General features: G+C 37.2%; 1 protein-coding gene across 3 annotated transcripts in view; it reads left to right on the plus strand.

Annotated features, from left to right (window-relative positions):
- tiam2a (TIAM Rac1 associated GEF 2a) overlaps positions 1–16,376 on the plus strand; it is a 111,740-nt gene that overhangs the window by 47,083 nt on the left and 48,281 nt on the right. For all 3 annotated transcript variants that reach the window (XM_084393894.1, XM_084393895.1, XM_084393896.1), the window contains exons 4-8: positions 4,310–4,775; positions 4,890–5,059; positions 5,925–6,149; positions 9,654–9,839; positions 10,909–11,055. In XM_084393894.1, the coding sequence (XP_084250020.1) occupies positions 4,310–4,775; positions 4,890–5,059; positions 5,925–6,149; positions 9,654–9,839; positions 10,909–11,055 (1,194 nt within the window). The remainder of the gene's footprint in view (positions 1–4,309; positions 4,776–4,889; positions 5,060–5,924; positions 6,150–9,653; positions 9,840–10,908; positions 11,056–16,376) is intronic.

Consider the following 16,376-nt stretch of genomic DNA (forward strand, 5'->3'; position numbering starts at 1 on the left):
AGACCACGCACTGTATATAGTGATGTGTCGTTTGTGAAAAAATCTGTGTTTTTGAACTAATATTTTAAGTGAATGACTCTTGTTTACTTTCATACACAGACTCGTATTTCTCGTTCACTGAAGTGTCTCTTCTTTGAAGCTCTATTTTGAAGTATGTAACTTCTTTGGTGGCTTGTCCTGCCTGTAAAGACAGAGCATGAGCCAGTAGTTTGCTAGTGAAGTGTATTTCATTGGGTTGGACCTACTAAAAGGATATGTCCAGTTCCAATAAATCAGTCACTGAACTAGTCAGTGTTTACTCTGTTAGTGAATGAAATAAGAGTCAGACATCTTGTTCGTGAACATAGATCAATCAATCAATTAAGTCGTTCTTGTTCACAGCAAAAACAGAATGGATACATTTTTCAATGTAATGTGTAAATTCTTAACGTGTAAATTTGATATGACACTGACAATATATTACAATACCATAAAGACATTTATGAAGTGTATTTAGGACTGTTATTGTCTTGTTGTATAGCTTAATCGAAGCCATGCTCAGCAGTTTACACAATGGAGAAAATAGATCCATTTTTGTTGTCATTTATGATGAAAACGGTTTGGAAGACCTGAAGGACTCTCTGGACAGTGCTGCATCGTCACAAGTCTTGCCAATTTAATCATTCAAGCGATTTTGAACCATTCAAACACAAGAAGTCTTGAAAGAGATATCAATTCTGTACTCCAACCACTTGAACCATTGACCTGACCGAGCCAGTGGAGAAAAAATTCCTTAGCGTTGAGCCCTGATAGATTTAAAAACGCGCACACATCTTAATAAAGTGTTGCATTTTAGTACAAATCAATGCAATGACTCACTCATAACTCATAAAAGATGCTCATTTGTTGCCACCTACTAGTGGAAACATATAATATCAGTAAACGAATCTGAACTAATCTTGTTGGTTTCAAAAGACTACTTTCGAATTTGAACAAACTGACAATAGAAAGGGTGAATAGAAAAGATTCCTCCTTAAGATTGTCCCCTAAAATGCTATTTGTCTTGAATCCCTAAAGAAATGTTAAAACGTTTTTCAAAGTCAGAAGAGTTTGTTTTTTTGCGGGCATTGTTGCTTTGCCAGGAGCACATGTAGGGCACAATATTGAAAGCTGCAACATGCCAGTTCAATGAGACAGCAAACCCAAGTTTAGGTTTAGTGCTCTGAAGATGATGGGTATTCATCGCAAAAGCTGTGCTTGGCGTTTGGTGAGTTCAAAAAGGAAACATGGGAGAATTTCTGTTTATGGTGTTGAAGAAAGCAAGGAGACCAAAACCATGAGTACCTCATTTCATAAAATAAGTGTTACATTTACTTTTTAACATGTAGGCCTAGTTTATAGGCTATATTAATTCTGATTAGATCTTATATGCATTTTATTGTCTTTTTCATACTGCCTAAATTATATTACTATAATACTCATAGCCATCATTTTATTTTTGTAATCTTACATGTTTGGGGGGTTTTACCGTCAGTAGTGAGATATTTCTGTTCTGTGGCTTTTATGCTGTGTTTGATGAGTAAGAGTAGAATAGCTCTTTGATATTTTCTGTGGAGTCTGTGTCTGTAGAAGGTTTTTTTTTTACAAACAGCCATTACTCTGGTATTACTCACTTCAGACTTGTAATATGATATGATACAGTCTAGTTCTTCTTTAATCAGTCATTCAAAGTGACTGCGTTTTCTTCTGCTCTTATCATAAGAAAGCAGTGAATTATTTTTTTAACTAAAGGCATTTTAAGCATAGTAATCTTGACTAAAACAGATATACAGTCATGAAATTTGACTTTAAAGTCATTTTAGCAACTTAGTACGGATTAGCTGCTGAGTAGTCAAGACCTTATTCAGAGCGCCGCCATGACAGGTATGAGAGCGAGTCTGTGAGGGATAGACTTACCGTGTTTTTAATGGCATCCAATGTAAAAAGCTGTATAAAGCTCCTAGATCACTTTTAATTTTCCACAACTCGTGTTGTCTGGGTGATTTTGTCTACTGAAATTCCTTGGAAATATATTTTTTGCAGTGTTTCATCTGTAGAACAATCCTAAAACACATCAAATAATAGTACAATCCACTGAAGAGATGTGTGACTATCCCTCACAGCCTCGCTTTCATTCCTGTTAAAAATCAAAGATGGCGCTGCTGTGAATAAGATCTATTGTCAATGACAAATTTCATGCCAACTTTGTAATAAATTCTAATGCAGCTTTTTGATGTAGATTACTGAGATCAGAAACGGATGAAAATACATTATAGGGGATGGAAGATAGAGTGACCTGGAATTTGGCTCTGGACAACTTTAGTAAAAATAAATGTTTTGCCGATATCGAGATAATCATAACCGTAACTATGTAAAGCAATCTAAAATGTATTATTATGAACCAGTCTGAACACTTCAGCTTAGAAACACTCTCAGTCATTATTACAATTTGACAGCGTCCAAGACCATTTGGCAGAACTCAGAATCTGCCAGACTGCCTGGTAAGATCATCGCCCTCTGGATCACTGGACAGCTTCAATATAGATACATAATCTGTGGCATGTCATGTCAACTTGTTCATTTGTTTAACTTTAGGAATTCATGTTAAACAATATTTTAAAAATAAGTTTCCTTTCTCTCATAAATTTCCACGTCAAGTCAAGTCACCTTCATTTATACAGCGCTTTTAACAATATAGACTGTTTCAAAGCAGCTTTACAGTGATAATAGGAAATTAAAGTAACAGAGATTATTTTGGCTTTACAGCAGCTCTAGAATAAAGTTATTGTCCATCTAAAGTTAGTTTTGATTGATCGATTCACTTCCGTTGCAAAGATCATTAGTTATTAACTTAGGGGCCGCTTACACGTCACCGTTCTAACAAAAAACCCTTAACGTACTCCGGTCGGCTCATTCGCACAACAACAGTGCCCGGTGGCTCGAGAACGCAAACCTTGAAACAGGTTCCAAGGTCCAAGTGTTGAAAAATTTTGGGAAAATGTTATCATCTCCGCGTAAACCTCAAAAACGTACACATGGCGCACACACTGACGGCGTACACATGATGCATATGACGTGTTTAGTCTATAGGTATGCGCGTTTGAATGTTCTTATATTCTTTACAAATTGACCTCAACAAATGACTTGTCTGTCCTTAAAAATTCATAATGCCATTTATAATGCCACGTGAATGCCAGAGCTCAGCTGTAGTGTAAAGTTTTACACAGTGTTGTTGGCACGTCTGAACCCTTGTGTAATTAGTGTCAGCTGCTGGAGATGTGTTGAATTTGAAGGATGCTCGAGAAGGATCCTACCCAGATTTATTTTGAAGTGCGCTCCTCGTAAGAGCAGAAGGGAACTGATGATCTTATTAGTGGGATTTTCAAATGACACCCCTTTAAACAATATATCTACTACTATGGAGGAATGGGCTTTCATTGTTCATAAATTTGTGTAACATTGTGAAAATCTGCGCTTGAGCTTACTCTCATACACGGGCCATAACTGACTTCTCTGTTATTCTTTTTTCTTTTTTTCTTTTTTGTGGTGGTGGTTGCTTAGTTTTATTATTGCTATTTTAAAGTACCTTGGGTCACACTTTCAGTAGCCTTAACTACTATGTACTAATATTTAGTAACTACAAGATTATGTGTTTACTGTGTAACTACAAAATTCCCATATTTACTGATAATGAGTTTGAGGTATGGTTAAGTTTAGGAGTAAGGGTAGGATTAGGTATTAGAGTTTTATTTAGGTTTTTTGGTAAAAGTTTGGGTTACGGTTAGGGCTAAACTTCAAATTGGTAATTAAATGCATGTACTTTAAATTTAATTACAATACATCAACATTTATGCACATTAGTAAACTGTATCAAATGGTTAAGTGCATAGTAGTTATGTAGTAGTTAGGCCACCTAATATAAAGTGTGACCTTATCTTATTGTTTCTCATAATTGTTGCCACCTACCTGAATGATACCTCAAATTGAGGTAATTTGTGTTTCTATGGCTTTCTGCTTAAAAACCACTCTGAACATTAAGAAATGAATAGCAACTCTATTAAAATGCTGTGGCAAAACATTTGCATAAACATTTGAACCACTCATATTTTTACTTTAGGATATTGAAGAAGAAAAAAATGGTCTGAAATGACCAGATTTCAAAATCGATGATGAGTTTTGTGCTATGTACAAGAAACATAGTTTTAGTTTCAAGTAAACAGAATTTCAGCTCACATTTCAGCATAAATATAACCTTATTCTCATAATATTTCCCCTTTACTGTTTGTTGTAGGAGCCCAGATATAGCGAGTCCGTCGATTGCTTTGATAGTGGTGTGGATGTCCTCACTGCAGATACCAGCTCTCCCTCTCAGGTCTCCAGCTTTAAGACTCTCCCCAACGGCATGTCTCAAACCCGCTCTCACTCTCTGACACTGAACACCTGCAGCGGCTCTGCTGGTGCCCTTCATTCGGGGACTGATGTTTTGCGGCAGAACATCTACAAGAACTTCATGAGGGAGTTGAAGACTGGTCGGCCTCCAGAAGACTGGTGTGAGAGCTCCTCAGAGGAGACAGAGAGCAGTGGTCAGGAAATCCTAGGGTCTCTAGAGCAGCTGGACTTGCTGTTTGAGAAAGAACAAGGTGTAGTTCGGCGGGCCGGATGGCTCTCCTTCAAGCCCTTGCTCACTGTACACAAGGACCACAAACTAGAGCTAGTGGGCCGTCGAAAATGGAAGCAATTCTGGGTCACTCTAAAGGGTAGGTATGACATGATTGCTGTAACTACCACTGTGATTTGCAGTGCCACTCACGTTTGTGCAGTAAAGCAACTGCTTGAACTGATCAATCATGGCAAGGTTTTTTTATCTGCAGGTTGCACGTTGCTGTTCTATGAGACCTATGGAAAAGCCTCTTCAGAACCAGAGTCTCCATGCTATGCCTTGTTAGCAGAGGACGGTGTAGTCCAGACTGTTCCTGAGCACCCCAAGAAAGAGAATGTGTTCTGCCTCAGTAACACCTATGGTGATGTCTACCTTTTTCAGGTCAGTTAAAAACCTGAGCTTACAAACTCTTGTTCATTTCACACTGGACATATTAGTGGATTGGAAGCAGTGCAGAAGCTGCGTGTTTGCAGAGCGGAAGCAATGTGCCGCAACTGAAGTGGAGCTGAAGGTGTACTCTAATCACAGCATAGGTCCCTTTCTTCCACACACTCACCCCATATAACCAAAAAACATGTCAAACCATATAACAGGCTGTGCACTGCAATTTATATGATGAAAATACTTACTCTAAATAGTTTTAGCATGCTCTTTGTGTTTGCAACTCAACTGGGAATAGTGTGTTTTAGTTTTTTTGATGTTACTAACTGAAATAAGAGTAGTTTCCAGTATAGTGTCAGGCCATTATGTCGCTGAGTACCAGCCACTTGCTTGTTGTTGTAAGAATGACTGATCATTTTTGAATGGATAGGACTTTTTTCTCAGTGTAAGCTCTGCCATTTTTATATTATGCAACATTTTCTGGCTTAGTTAGCTAGACAATCTCTTGCTATTCCAAATGCTGATTAGTGCAGTCAGTGTGTAAATAAAAAAACTACACACACATTACCTGTATGATATCAAGCATAAACTTAAATGCTTGAAATCTGTTTTTTTAGACAAATACAAAGTGGGGTCCAAAAGTCTGAAACGCTGAAAATCTAGACCTCATAATATAAATGAAAATGCATACATTTTGTAGGAATTTGAAAAAACGTAAAACAAAGCAATGTTGTTATTATATACGTAAAATGAAGTATAAAGTTTCTAGGTCACTAATAAAATAACCTTATTTGTGATACTGATACAGGAATTTCTATGTATAAAATGTAACATTTCCTTCCTTATATGTTTTTTCCCACTCTAGGCCTCCAACCAAACTGACCTGGAGAACTGGGTAACTGCCATTCATTCGGCTAGTGCGTCTTTGTTTGCGAAGCGCTATGGGAAGGAGGACACACTGCGTTTGTTACGTGGGCAGATCCGTGGTCTTCTCCAGAAGATCGACATGGATGGCAAGATGAGGAAAATGGCAGAGCTGCAGTTGTCCATCGTTGGTGACCCCAAAAATAGAAAGGCTATTGAAAACCAGGTAAGCAACCAATCAAGTTCATTTGGTGTAACACCGTTATGTAGTCCTTTTTTGTTTCAGCTATGCTTGGTATGTACTAATAAGTGAGATATGTTGAACAAGGAAAGACAGAAAAGTGCATGAATTTCTTAAAGACAATTAAGGTGCACATGTGATGATTTTACCATTAAGTTTAGTGCTTTTACCAAGTCATTATGTTAGGCTTTGTGGTGAGATGTGTATGTGTTGACAAGGCTAAGAATTTACTAAGTTCCCCGTTTTGTCTTAAACATTGGGATTAATCATTGAGAGCTTAGTCATGTTAACAGAAGGCATGTTAATCTTACTGCCACATACCGCTTTAGAGGTTGCATGACCCACATAGCTTTAGTTGACCAATGGTATTAGTAGTTTTCTCCCACTGCCTGATAACAATCAAGGTAATGCTTCATGGGAACCTCTGAAGTTGATGCAAAGGTCAAAGGGGGAGTCAGAGGGGTGCCAGGCTGGATGAGGGATTTGGAGAAGGGGAAGAGGTTAGAATGGCCTGAGAAACTGGACTACTTTGAAGTCTTGTCTGTCTCCACAAGTCAGTGCCAGCTGGGCAGTTTAAAGTCTCCACTGACCTCCCCTCACCCTTCCTCCCAAACTCAAGTCTTGCTCATGTCTTGCATCCACTGCAACTTAACTAAACATATGCCTTTTATATGAATCAGGGAAAAGGTCAGATAAACAAATGAAAGAGAAATCTGTAGAACTACACATTTAGAACTACTATCAGAAATGTTGCCCATCCAGAAGTAGTAAGCATTGCTTATTTATTTCAAATACATATACCTCAGAAGGCAAAAAGAAATTTGGCCAGACTCATGCATAATCTAGTTTACTTATTAAGTCTGTCAAACTTCTTTCAGAAATGTAGTGACACGAAGCAATGTAAAAAATCAATCTTGATTCTAAAAAGTATCAATCTTCATTATAAGCTCATTATCAACCTGGTACCTCTTAATTGCAACTTTGTTTCAAGTGTCAGAAGTTGTCCCTGACTTTGTCAGTGAGTATGTACACATTTGATGTTTGTGTGTCCTAATGGCCTGGTGGGAACATCTCTGGTAAGCGTGCCAGGGGTTCTGGGTTCTAATCTGTCTTTGTATAGCTTTTTCTTTTTCTTTTCTTAAACAAAAATGTTCATCTGTGATTGTATATCAAGAGCATGGACACATTTGTGTGCATCTTGTTTTGTGATTTCACCGTAACAAATAGAGAGACTCAGCTCCCCACAACAGCGTTAGATTGAAGCGCCCGTCTATATGTGAAGACTGTGCATGAGCCGCGAGAGAACAGAGCCAACACTGTTCAAAGACGACACATTCCAGCGCCAGATTGCCTCTTATTTAACTCAAACTAACTAAATGAATACTAGACAACTGGAGATGTTTCCTTTGCATTAGGTACATCCATGCCCTGAGATGTTAAAAAAAAGTGGTGGGGACAGAACCGACACTGGCAAAAAGTGGTGGGGACATGTCCCACCCGTCCCACCCGCAAATTAAGCCTATGTGCATCAGACAGTCAATGAACAGACTGTGTGAGAACTTTCAACTATTATATCTTCACCTAGTCAACACAGGTAGCTATCAGTTGATGCGGTATCAAATACCCTGGGACACAATTAGAACAAATTTCTCAAACAGGTTCCAAGACTTAGGCGAGCTAGTGTGTTCTTAATGGGCTCTGAGCTACAGCAAACAGGCCTCTCTTTTTGTAGTAATGGGAGGATGCCGGTATCCAGTGTCACACTCCTAAAACTGCACTCCTGTGTTAGGGTAAGTTCCCATGACTTATGGTTACTTATTCCCATGACCCATGATTAACAACACAGTGTCTATCCAGCCTCATTATACTTGATTTAACAGTGTGAGGTTGAGTTGGTAGGATTTAATAAACCAAAAGCCAAGAAACTGTAATGGCACAGTGTCTCTAGACTCATTGCCAGTGGTATGAATTGATGCTGAAAGCCCAAATCAAAGCATACAGGCTACACACAAAAGTAACAATGCCAAAGTGCCGTTATTGATTAGCTGCATTGATTTTGCTTGACCCCCTGTGGCTAGTGGTTTTCCAAAGTTTCTAGCCACTCAGCATTTTCACTGGCCACAATTTTGACACTAATTCCATGGGGGTAAACTGCCATAGAAATATTTTTAATATGATCTTATAATTTGGCAGCAGATATATTAGGCTGCTGTCACTTTAAGACACACAACTCCATTATATTGTTATACATGCGTTTTCTTTCTCAACTGTTTACATTCACTTAAAACATAACTGACTGGCATTTTGACATTGTTTTGTGTCTATTTGACCATTTATGCGCAATAAGCAGCAAAAAGAACTCCGTTTAGTACTGAGAGGCGGCTTTATGTGCGCGCACTTTGGGTTTGAGCACAACATCTGCGGGAATTAGTAAAATGATGTGCAGTACGCGCAATCCCACGCCAAAATTCAACCAACAACCCTGTAACACCAACAATATTCATCTGGAGCAAATGAAAGCAGTGAGTGAGGGGAGGAGGGTTTATGTGTCACTCGCTGTCGGAGAGATGAGAGAGAGAGAGAAAGCGCAGCTGGTATTTTGTATCTGTTCTGCTGAAAATGAGTATTGGAAGCATTTCAGATATTTCAGTATTGATATGTAATAAAAAAAAAACTATATTTTTTGACAACACTACGTTGCACTTTATGATTTCAGATGCCTCTTTAAAAGACTATATTTGAAAAATGTATATATTCTATAAAAAGTTTCAATCCAAAGTGGCTAGTATGAATGACTGCTTTACACGCCACTGCTGAAATCCACCCGCATTCAGCGGGTGTTAATGTCAAGCCCTGATTAGCTGTGTGAATTTATTTTTTGTTTTTTATCTATTGCTAAATTAAATATTTGTATTTATTTTTCATAAATATAATGAGTGAACAATATACAATTACATTCTTGTTGTTGATAGACTTTTATTAATTGTGGCCTCAGACAGTGTAGAAAGGGCCTATGATACATTAAAACAAAACAATATTGCAGGCAAGAACCTCCCACTTAAACAGGAAGAGATTGTCTGTCCGACATGTAACATGAACAACGTTTGTTTTGTTTTTTCAACAGTCTAGTTGAATGTCTAGCTTTGTGAGATGAGTGCTTTTCATCTGCAAACTGATAATGTTCATAGAGCTGTGACTAATGGCCCTGGCATGTTCTTTTTCCTTCATCTGTTTTGTCAAAAGAGCAAAGCATTCAATCCAATTGTTTCCCCTATGAGATTTTATTACAAAGTATAATGGCAATTGAAGATTGGAGGAAAAAACTCCCTTTATGCCCCACTCACATCTGAGAGCAATTACAGCCCCTGAGATCCATTACTCATGCTGTTTCTGCCACCATAGATCACAGATGATTCTTGTGAAAGGAAGTTTGTTAACTGGTGGATGCGATGCTCTTCCTCACCAACCATTTTTTTAATTTGTGGACAGATCCAACAGTGGGAACAGAATCTTGAGCGCTTCAACATGGACCTTTTCCGCATGCGCTGCTACCTGGCCAGTCTGCAGGGCAGCGAGTTACCCAATCCCAAGAGCCTCCTGGCCACAGCCAGCCGCCCAACCAAAGCTGCACTGGCCCGACTGGGAATCTTCTCCGTCTCCTCCTTCCACGCACTGGTTAGTATCCTTGAACACTACAGTTACACTTTTAAAGTGGTTCCGGACATTTTTTTTTTTTTTTTCATTTTCTCCATGAAGATCTAAAAAAAAAAATCACAAGTTGAATCACAACTTTGTCTTCCAATGACATTGTTTTAAAACAAAGTTTGCAAAGGTATATAAGTTATAAACTACTAAGCATTTATCTACTCATCCTATAAAGCATTGTAAATTACGCGACTGAAGCAAAACAACAGTACAATATAACAGTTTTAGTGCTGGGCAACAATTAATAGCGATTCATCGCATCCATAATAAAAGTTTGTGTTTACATAATATATGTGTGTGTACTGTGTATAATTATTTTGTATATATAAATACACACATATGCATATATATATTTAAGAAATATTTGCATGTATTTACTGTATATATATTTATACATAATTTATATTATATATAAATATTTTATATGTAAATAACACATTTTTCTTAAATATATACATGCATATGTGTGTATTTATATGTACAAAATAATTATACACAGTACACACACATATATTATGTAAACACAAACTTTTATTATGGATGAGATTAATCGCGATTAATCGTTGCCCAACCCTAAAAATGTTTGATTTAGAGACATTTATAATAAGATTAAAATACAATATATTTGCAGTTTAATTGCACAATATTCACATATATAAGTTGGTTGAGTGTAGGGAGACTTGATTGCCATGTGCAATGCTTCATGGGAGTCTGTATTTGCTGCTGAGCTCTTTTGGCATGATTCTCATTTCCATGGCGACAGTGACTTCTCTGATCGATTCATCAAGACTGTGGGTAGTCTAGTTCTTCATGGGGAATTCATTTTTAAAAAAAGAAGAAGTGTATAATAGCTGAAGTTGTGACAGGTTTGTACATTATTGTTAAAAATGAATGGGACTGTTGAGATAATAAACAGTTGTGCTCTAATCCCAAATTCCCAATGCCCTTTTCATCTGAAATTACTGCAAGTGGATGCCATTTTCAAAACTGAAATACTTGCCTAGTTACCATTAACGCCAATCTCTCTGTTGCTCTTCAGATCTGTTCCAGAGACGAGGCCACAATGCGAAAGCGTTCTCTGTCTCTCTCCCATCGAGGTCGCAGTAAGAAAGGGGTCTTTTCATCCCTGAAGGGCCTGGATACTCTTACCAAGCGAGGTCATGAAAAGAAGCCTTCTGTCTCTCAGGTACTGCACTCACTCTGTCTGATTTAACCAGTCGTGACCGTGTGCCGTTTCACCAATGCTCAGAAAGCACATTTGCATATCAATTTTCCTACCTTTTATGTTTTGAAACTCATGCATCATGCTGGTGGGAAATTCCTCCCACAGGTGTAAATAACAGGACTTTTGATAAATAAAGACTCTAAAGGTAGTAATTACAGAGCTGACAGGATTAAAAATTTTGTTCTTTCTCCCATCCCCACCTCCTTTCTCAGAAATGCACCAAGATAATAAACAGGCTATTTTAGGATGTAGGGTTTCATTTCTGGTTATCAAGTGTAAAGCCTTGCGACTTTGATGAAGCTGATGATGTTTCCTCCCTGTTGAGATGTTTCTGCACTGTGCTAATAATGGTGGTAAATCGGCAGTTAAGGAACTGCACTGGGCCGTTTGTTTAAACCCAGAGAGGGGTGACCCATGAGCCGGAGAAGTTTATAGACTTCCTGTCATGACCGTGCCCTTGAGCAAGGCATTTAATAGCAGGTTGTTGCAGGGGGACTGTCTCTACAATTAGAGCACTGTGTTGTTTGGAATAAAAAGTGGCAGCTAAAATGCTTGCTTTGTTGAGTCTGTTGCACTTCTTTGCCACCCAGTAAACTACCTTAGTCTGTATCTAAATGGAAAATCCCTAATTTTTTTTCTTTTGGCTTTGTCCCTGTGAAAAGGATTTCAGTGATTTGAGCTGCTGTTCTTACAGTGGTCTTCCTCAGGTAAGGGATGCTGGTTTGCTGGATCACATGTAGTATAGCATGGCTCCTTGTAGAAATATAGATGCTTCTAAAGTTTGACCCCTTGTTGACCTGCAAAAAATAGCTATATTCCAAAACCTAGTGAGCTACCTAGTAAGGGTGCTCCGATTGATCGGGCGCCGGTCGTTATTGGCCGATTATAGCTTTATGTATTCTGATCAGTGGTCTCTATAAAGGCCGATCAGAAGAGCCAGATAACGCAAGACTCGCTAGACATTTTCTCTATGCGCAGCTAAAATTGCTTCACAACATTCACTGGTCTGGCAGTTCTACCAGGTTTTTGAAAATACATTTGCAACGTCTTTGGAGACATTACAACAACAGCAACCCTACACCAATGACAGCAAGAAAGAGCTGTGAAATATAAGTGCATTGTTTTCCTTCACAGCGGTGTGCTTTCATTCCTTCCTGAAAGCCCAAACTTAATATCCAAATCAGCTAGATCAGTGATTGTCATGAAATGCAGTCTACTGTTGCTAAACTGCAGGACGTGCTCCATAATAAAAAGTAGTGATGCACCGATACCTTAGTTTTACGAGTACAAGTACGAGTACACGAGCACAGTATCGGACCAAAACCCGAGTACTGGTATCGGTATATGTAGAAACCCAGAAATATGTCAAAATGCCCGACTTGGTGAGTATTCGCTTGAACACAGTCGTTATGTTTAAGTGAGCATAAACAGTTGTGAAATAATTTGCATGTATAACAGTATATTGGAGCTGTACATTAGCTCTTAAAGTGACAGCAGCCTAATGTTCCTGCTGTAGTCTGTGACATTAATGTTAATCAAACAACACAAGACAAAGAGAAAACACTCATTGCTTTTTAGTAGATGTAGTGGGAATAATCTATATTTTATATTAGTGAAGACTATGCAGTGTTTTTACATTTGCTCACTTTCCATTGATAAAGACTGTTCTGTTTTTTATTTATATTATTTATTTCACAGTAGTGCTATAAGAGAGGGAATGGAATATGTTGCACATGTTGCTTGCCAATAAATAAAGAGTTGGCAATTCATGATACTTTCTCATCATTTTTAAAAATTTTATACTTAAAATACATTGTTGTTAAGAATAGTATTATTTATTATTGTGATCGGTATAGGTGATCGTATCGGCCAATACTGCTTCCAGTGATCATAATCTGTGATTGGACCAAATTCTGATTGGAGCATCCTTGCTACCTAGCTAGAAAACATTTTAAGACGTCATAGATGCGACTCCAAGAGCTTGTTCTTCCAAGAGTTTTGGCCATTTTGGCCAACTTCTAAAGCAAATCGCCTATATGCTTCTCAGATCAAGCAATTCCAGAATGTACTGCAATGAGCTCAGTGGGAATTTGTTTTTAATCCGAAAACAAAAATCAATACTAAAAAATATCCATTGAAAATAATCTAATAAAAATGCATTAGGAGTACCTTGGTGAACCAAACTGGCTCTTGCATCGAGTAGATCTCCAAATAGTATGCTAAAATATTAGAATGTACTATAAACCTTTATAAATGTCTAAATTGCTTTTTATAGAGTAATGACCTGGAATGTCCATAAAGATAATAAATGGAAGGTTGTTTAGGATAATATTGCTGCAACCTCTAGAAATCAAAATCATCAAATTATTATATGCAGTATGATCTAATTCACAGATTGTATTGCATACCACTAAAACATTTTCAGAAGCAAAGATCTTCCACTCCAAACTGCCAGATTTGTTAAATAAATGTTTTCTGACATTAAATATATTATTATAAGCCTTTACTGTACTTAAAGGTTGAAACACTGCAGTGACCATAAAAATAAAAATAAATTACACTGAAGTACACATGTTGTTATATGTTCGAATTTACAGTAAAAAACGCCTCTGAAAACCAATTCCAGGTGCCAAATTTCTGGCCTTAATAAAGAAAAGTGAAATCCTTAATTTCTGTCAATAAATGAATCCTGTAACATCTTGGTAGAATCCAGTAGCGGAAAAAAAGAAAGAAAAAAGTATCCATTCACTGAGATGAAGTCCCTGTCCCTCCCTGACATGTGACGCGTGTAATGGGAGATACTGCCAGCTTGGCTAACAAGCCCCATTTTCATTTCACACCACAGAAGGCAGAGGTGTGGAGACAGACAGAGGGAGAAATGTATGAATTATTAAAAGCCATATGTGGTAAATTGCAGCCTGCTATACTCTACCCCGCAGGGACACACAGATGGTTGCTATAAGAGCCCTATGATAGTTGCTAAATATTAAACAGGCCAACCTTTTGCTAAGGATGCTGCTGTAGCCATCAAGTCAAAGTGTCTTTTTTTTTGTCTGTTTCTTCCTCTTTGTTTTTCACTTAGTTTTGAGAACATCAATCAATCTTTTAGCCCATGTTTGTTTTCACTAATTAGCTAATCATTAGTTACTCGTCCTTGACATTAATCCTGTTTAGCCTTGGGTTTGACAGTTATACATTTTATATGTATACTATGTCAAAAGTTTGGTCAGTAAGTTTATTTAGTTTTATTTATTTATTTATTTTAAAAAGAAAGAAATTAATACCTTCATTTAGCAAGGATGGATTAAGTTGATCAAAATTGACAATTGACAATAAAGACACAATTTTACAAAATATTTCTATTTCAAATAAAGGCTTTTCTTTGAATCCTGGGAAAATTAGCAGCACAACTGTTTTCAACATGGATGATAGTAAGAAATGTTTCCTGAGCAGCAAATCAGAATCTTAGAATGATTTCTGAAGGATCATGTGACAGTGAAGATTGCAGGAATGATGCTTATAATTCAGCTTTGATCGTAGGAATAAACATTTTTAAAAACGTATTAAAATAATACAATTTCAATTACGGTAACTGTTTTATGTTTTGTAGCACAATATAACTGTCCTTAATATATTTGTAATAAAATTAAAAGCCCTTAGTGAGCATTAGAGATGTTGTTGTTTTTCTAGGTTTTTCAGAGTCAATGAAATTTTTACCCAAGATTTGCAGTCTTTATTACACAATAAATGAATTCATTTCAAAACAAAATGATCTTTCCCTTTATTCCAATTTAGACATAACATTACCTTGAAATTATGAGTAGCCTATCAGCATTGTTGTTGCCAATACAAACCTTTTTTTGTTCGAATATTAAATAAACAAGAAACAATGTATACCTTGATTAATCTCATTATAATGGCCGGGTGATGGTGCTAAATGCCCTCGATCATCTCTTGCCTTAGGCACAATAAGCTGGATGGGAGAATTCAAAATACAAAAATACATCAAATAATGTACACTTATTGATGTGAGTTTTTACAATTAGTTGAATGATTATGAACAAATTAGGTTAACCATGGAAAAACAATAATAATTGCATTAATATAACATCAGTGAAACTACAAAGCTGACACAGAAGTATGTATAATTATAATGTAAAGTTACCATAACTGTTTTTTTTCTAAAGTAAGCTACAAAAATAACATGTTTCTGCGACACACGGTGTAAGCTACAAAAATAAAAGTAGCGTATATGACAGTTGCACGGTGTAATATGTCAGTGCCGAAATTCCTCGCTTTGCTTCGTTCACTCCTTGCTGATATAGTGCGTTTGTAACGATCAATCATGTTGTTTAGTTTAGTTTTCCCTGTTTTCTGTTTGCCTGAATTCTGCTTGTTTGTTTCCATGGTTACTTATTAAGTTACACACCTGTTTCATGTTACCTTGATATTATCCCTGTATATTTAAACCAATAGTTCCTTCTGTTGCTTGTTCTGTGTCGTTTATGTTGTTGCGGATGTGTTTCTACGTTGTTTACTTCTGCATGTTATTTTTAATAAACCATTTGTGTTGAATTCTCCGTCGTCGTGCCCTTACTACAGCTACAGATTCTGACAGCATTCAACTTCTATGCACAATATAGGGATTAGAAAAATAGTGAAATCTTGAGCAATTTCGGAAACGCAACAGAGTCAACAACGAGGCTCAATTCCTGTGCTAAAGTCAGTCCCAATTCTCACTCTATTCAATTCTGACTCAGAATTGACTCCAATTCTGAGTCAGGGCTATTCAGAGTCAAGGAATCGACTTCCCATCATTACATTTTTGTAGTGCATATCGTGAGTAATTAAATTTTCCTTGGTATTTTAAGATTATGGTCTTATGTGAGATGTCAGATTATCCTCTCTTCTCTTCACACATTAATTTGCTCCAACATTTTTACATTTGCATCACTCTTGATGTGAAAGAGCCTCAAAAGTGTCTCATTTCACATGCAAAGAGGTTGTTCTCACGTCTTCAAGGCAAATCAGCGAAAAACACCCTGTCTGTTTCTAAGGATCAAAGAGAGGAAAAATATCCGGAAAAACTAACATTATAAATGGGCCTCAGGGAAAATATAAAAAATGTATATGACCACATGTCAGGGAGGGACGCTTTTATCCAAAGCGACTTAAATGAGGAAAATCACAAGCAATCTATTATAAACGCTTACAATATTTGAGTCCACAGTAGTATATGTTAGATTAATGGAGGTTGGCGGACTGTTCCAATGCAAAGAAAC

This window comes from Rutilus rutilus (genome assembly GCF_951802725.1).
Source record: "Rutilus rutilus genome assembly, chromosome: 21".
In the NCBI taxonomy this organism is placed as follows: Eukaryota; Metazoa; Chordata; class Actinopteri; order Cypriniformes; family Leuciscidae; genus Rutilus; species Rutilus rutilus.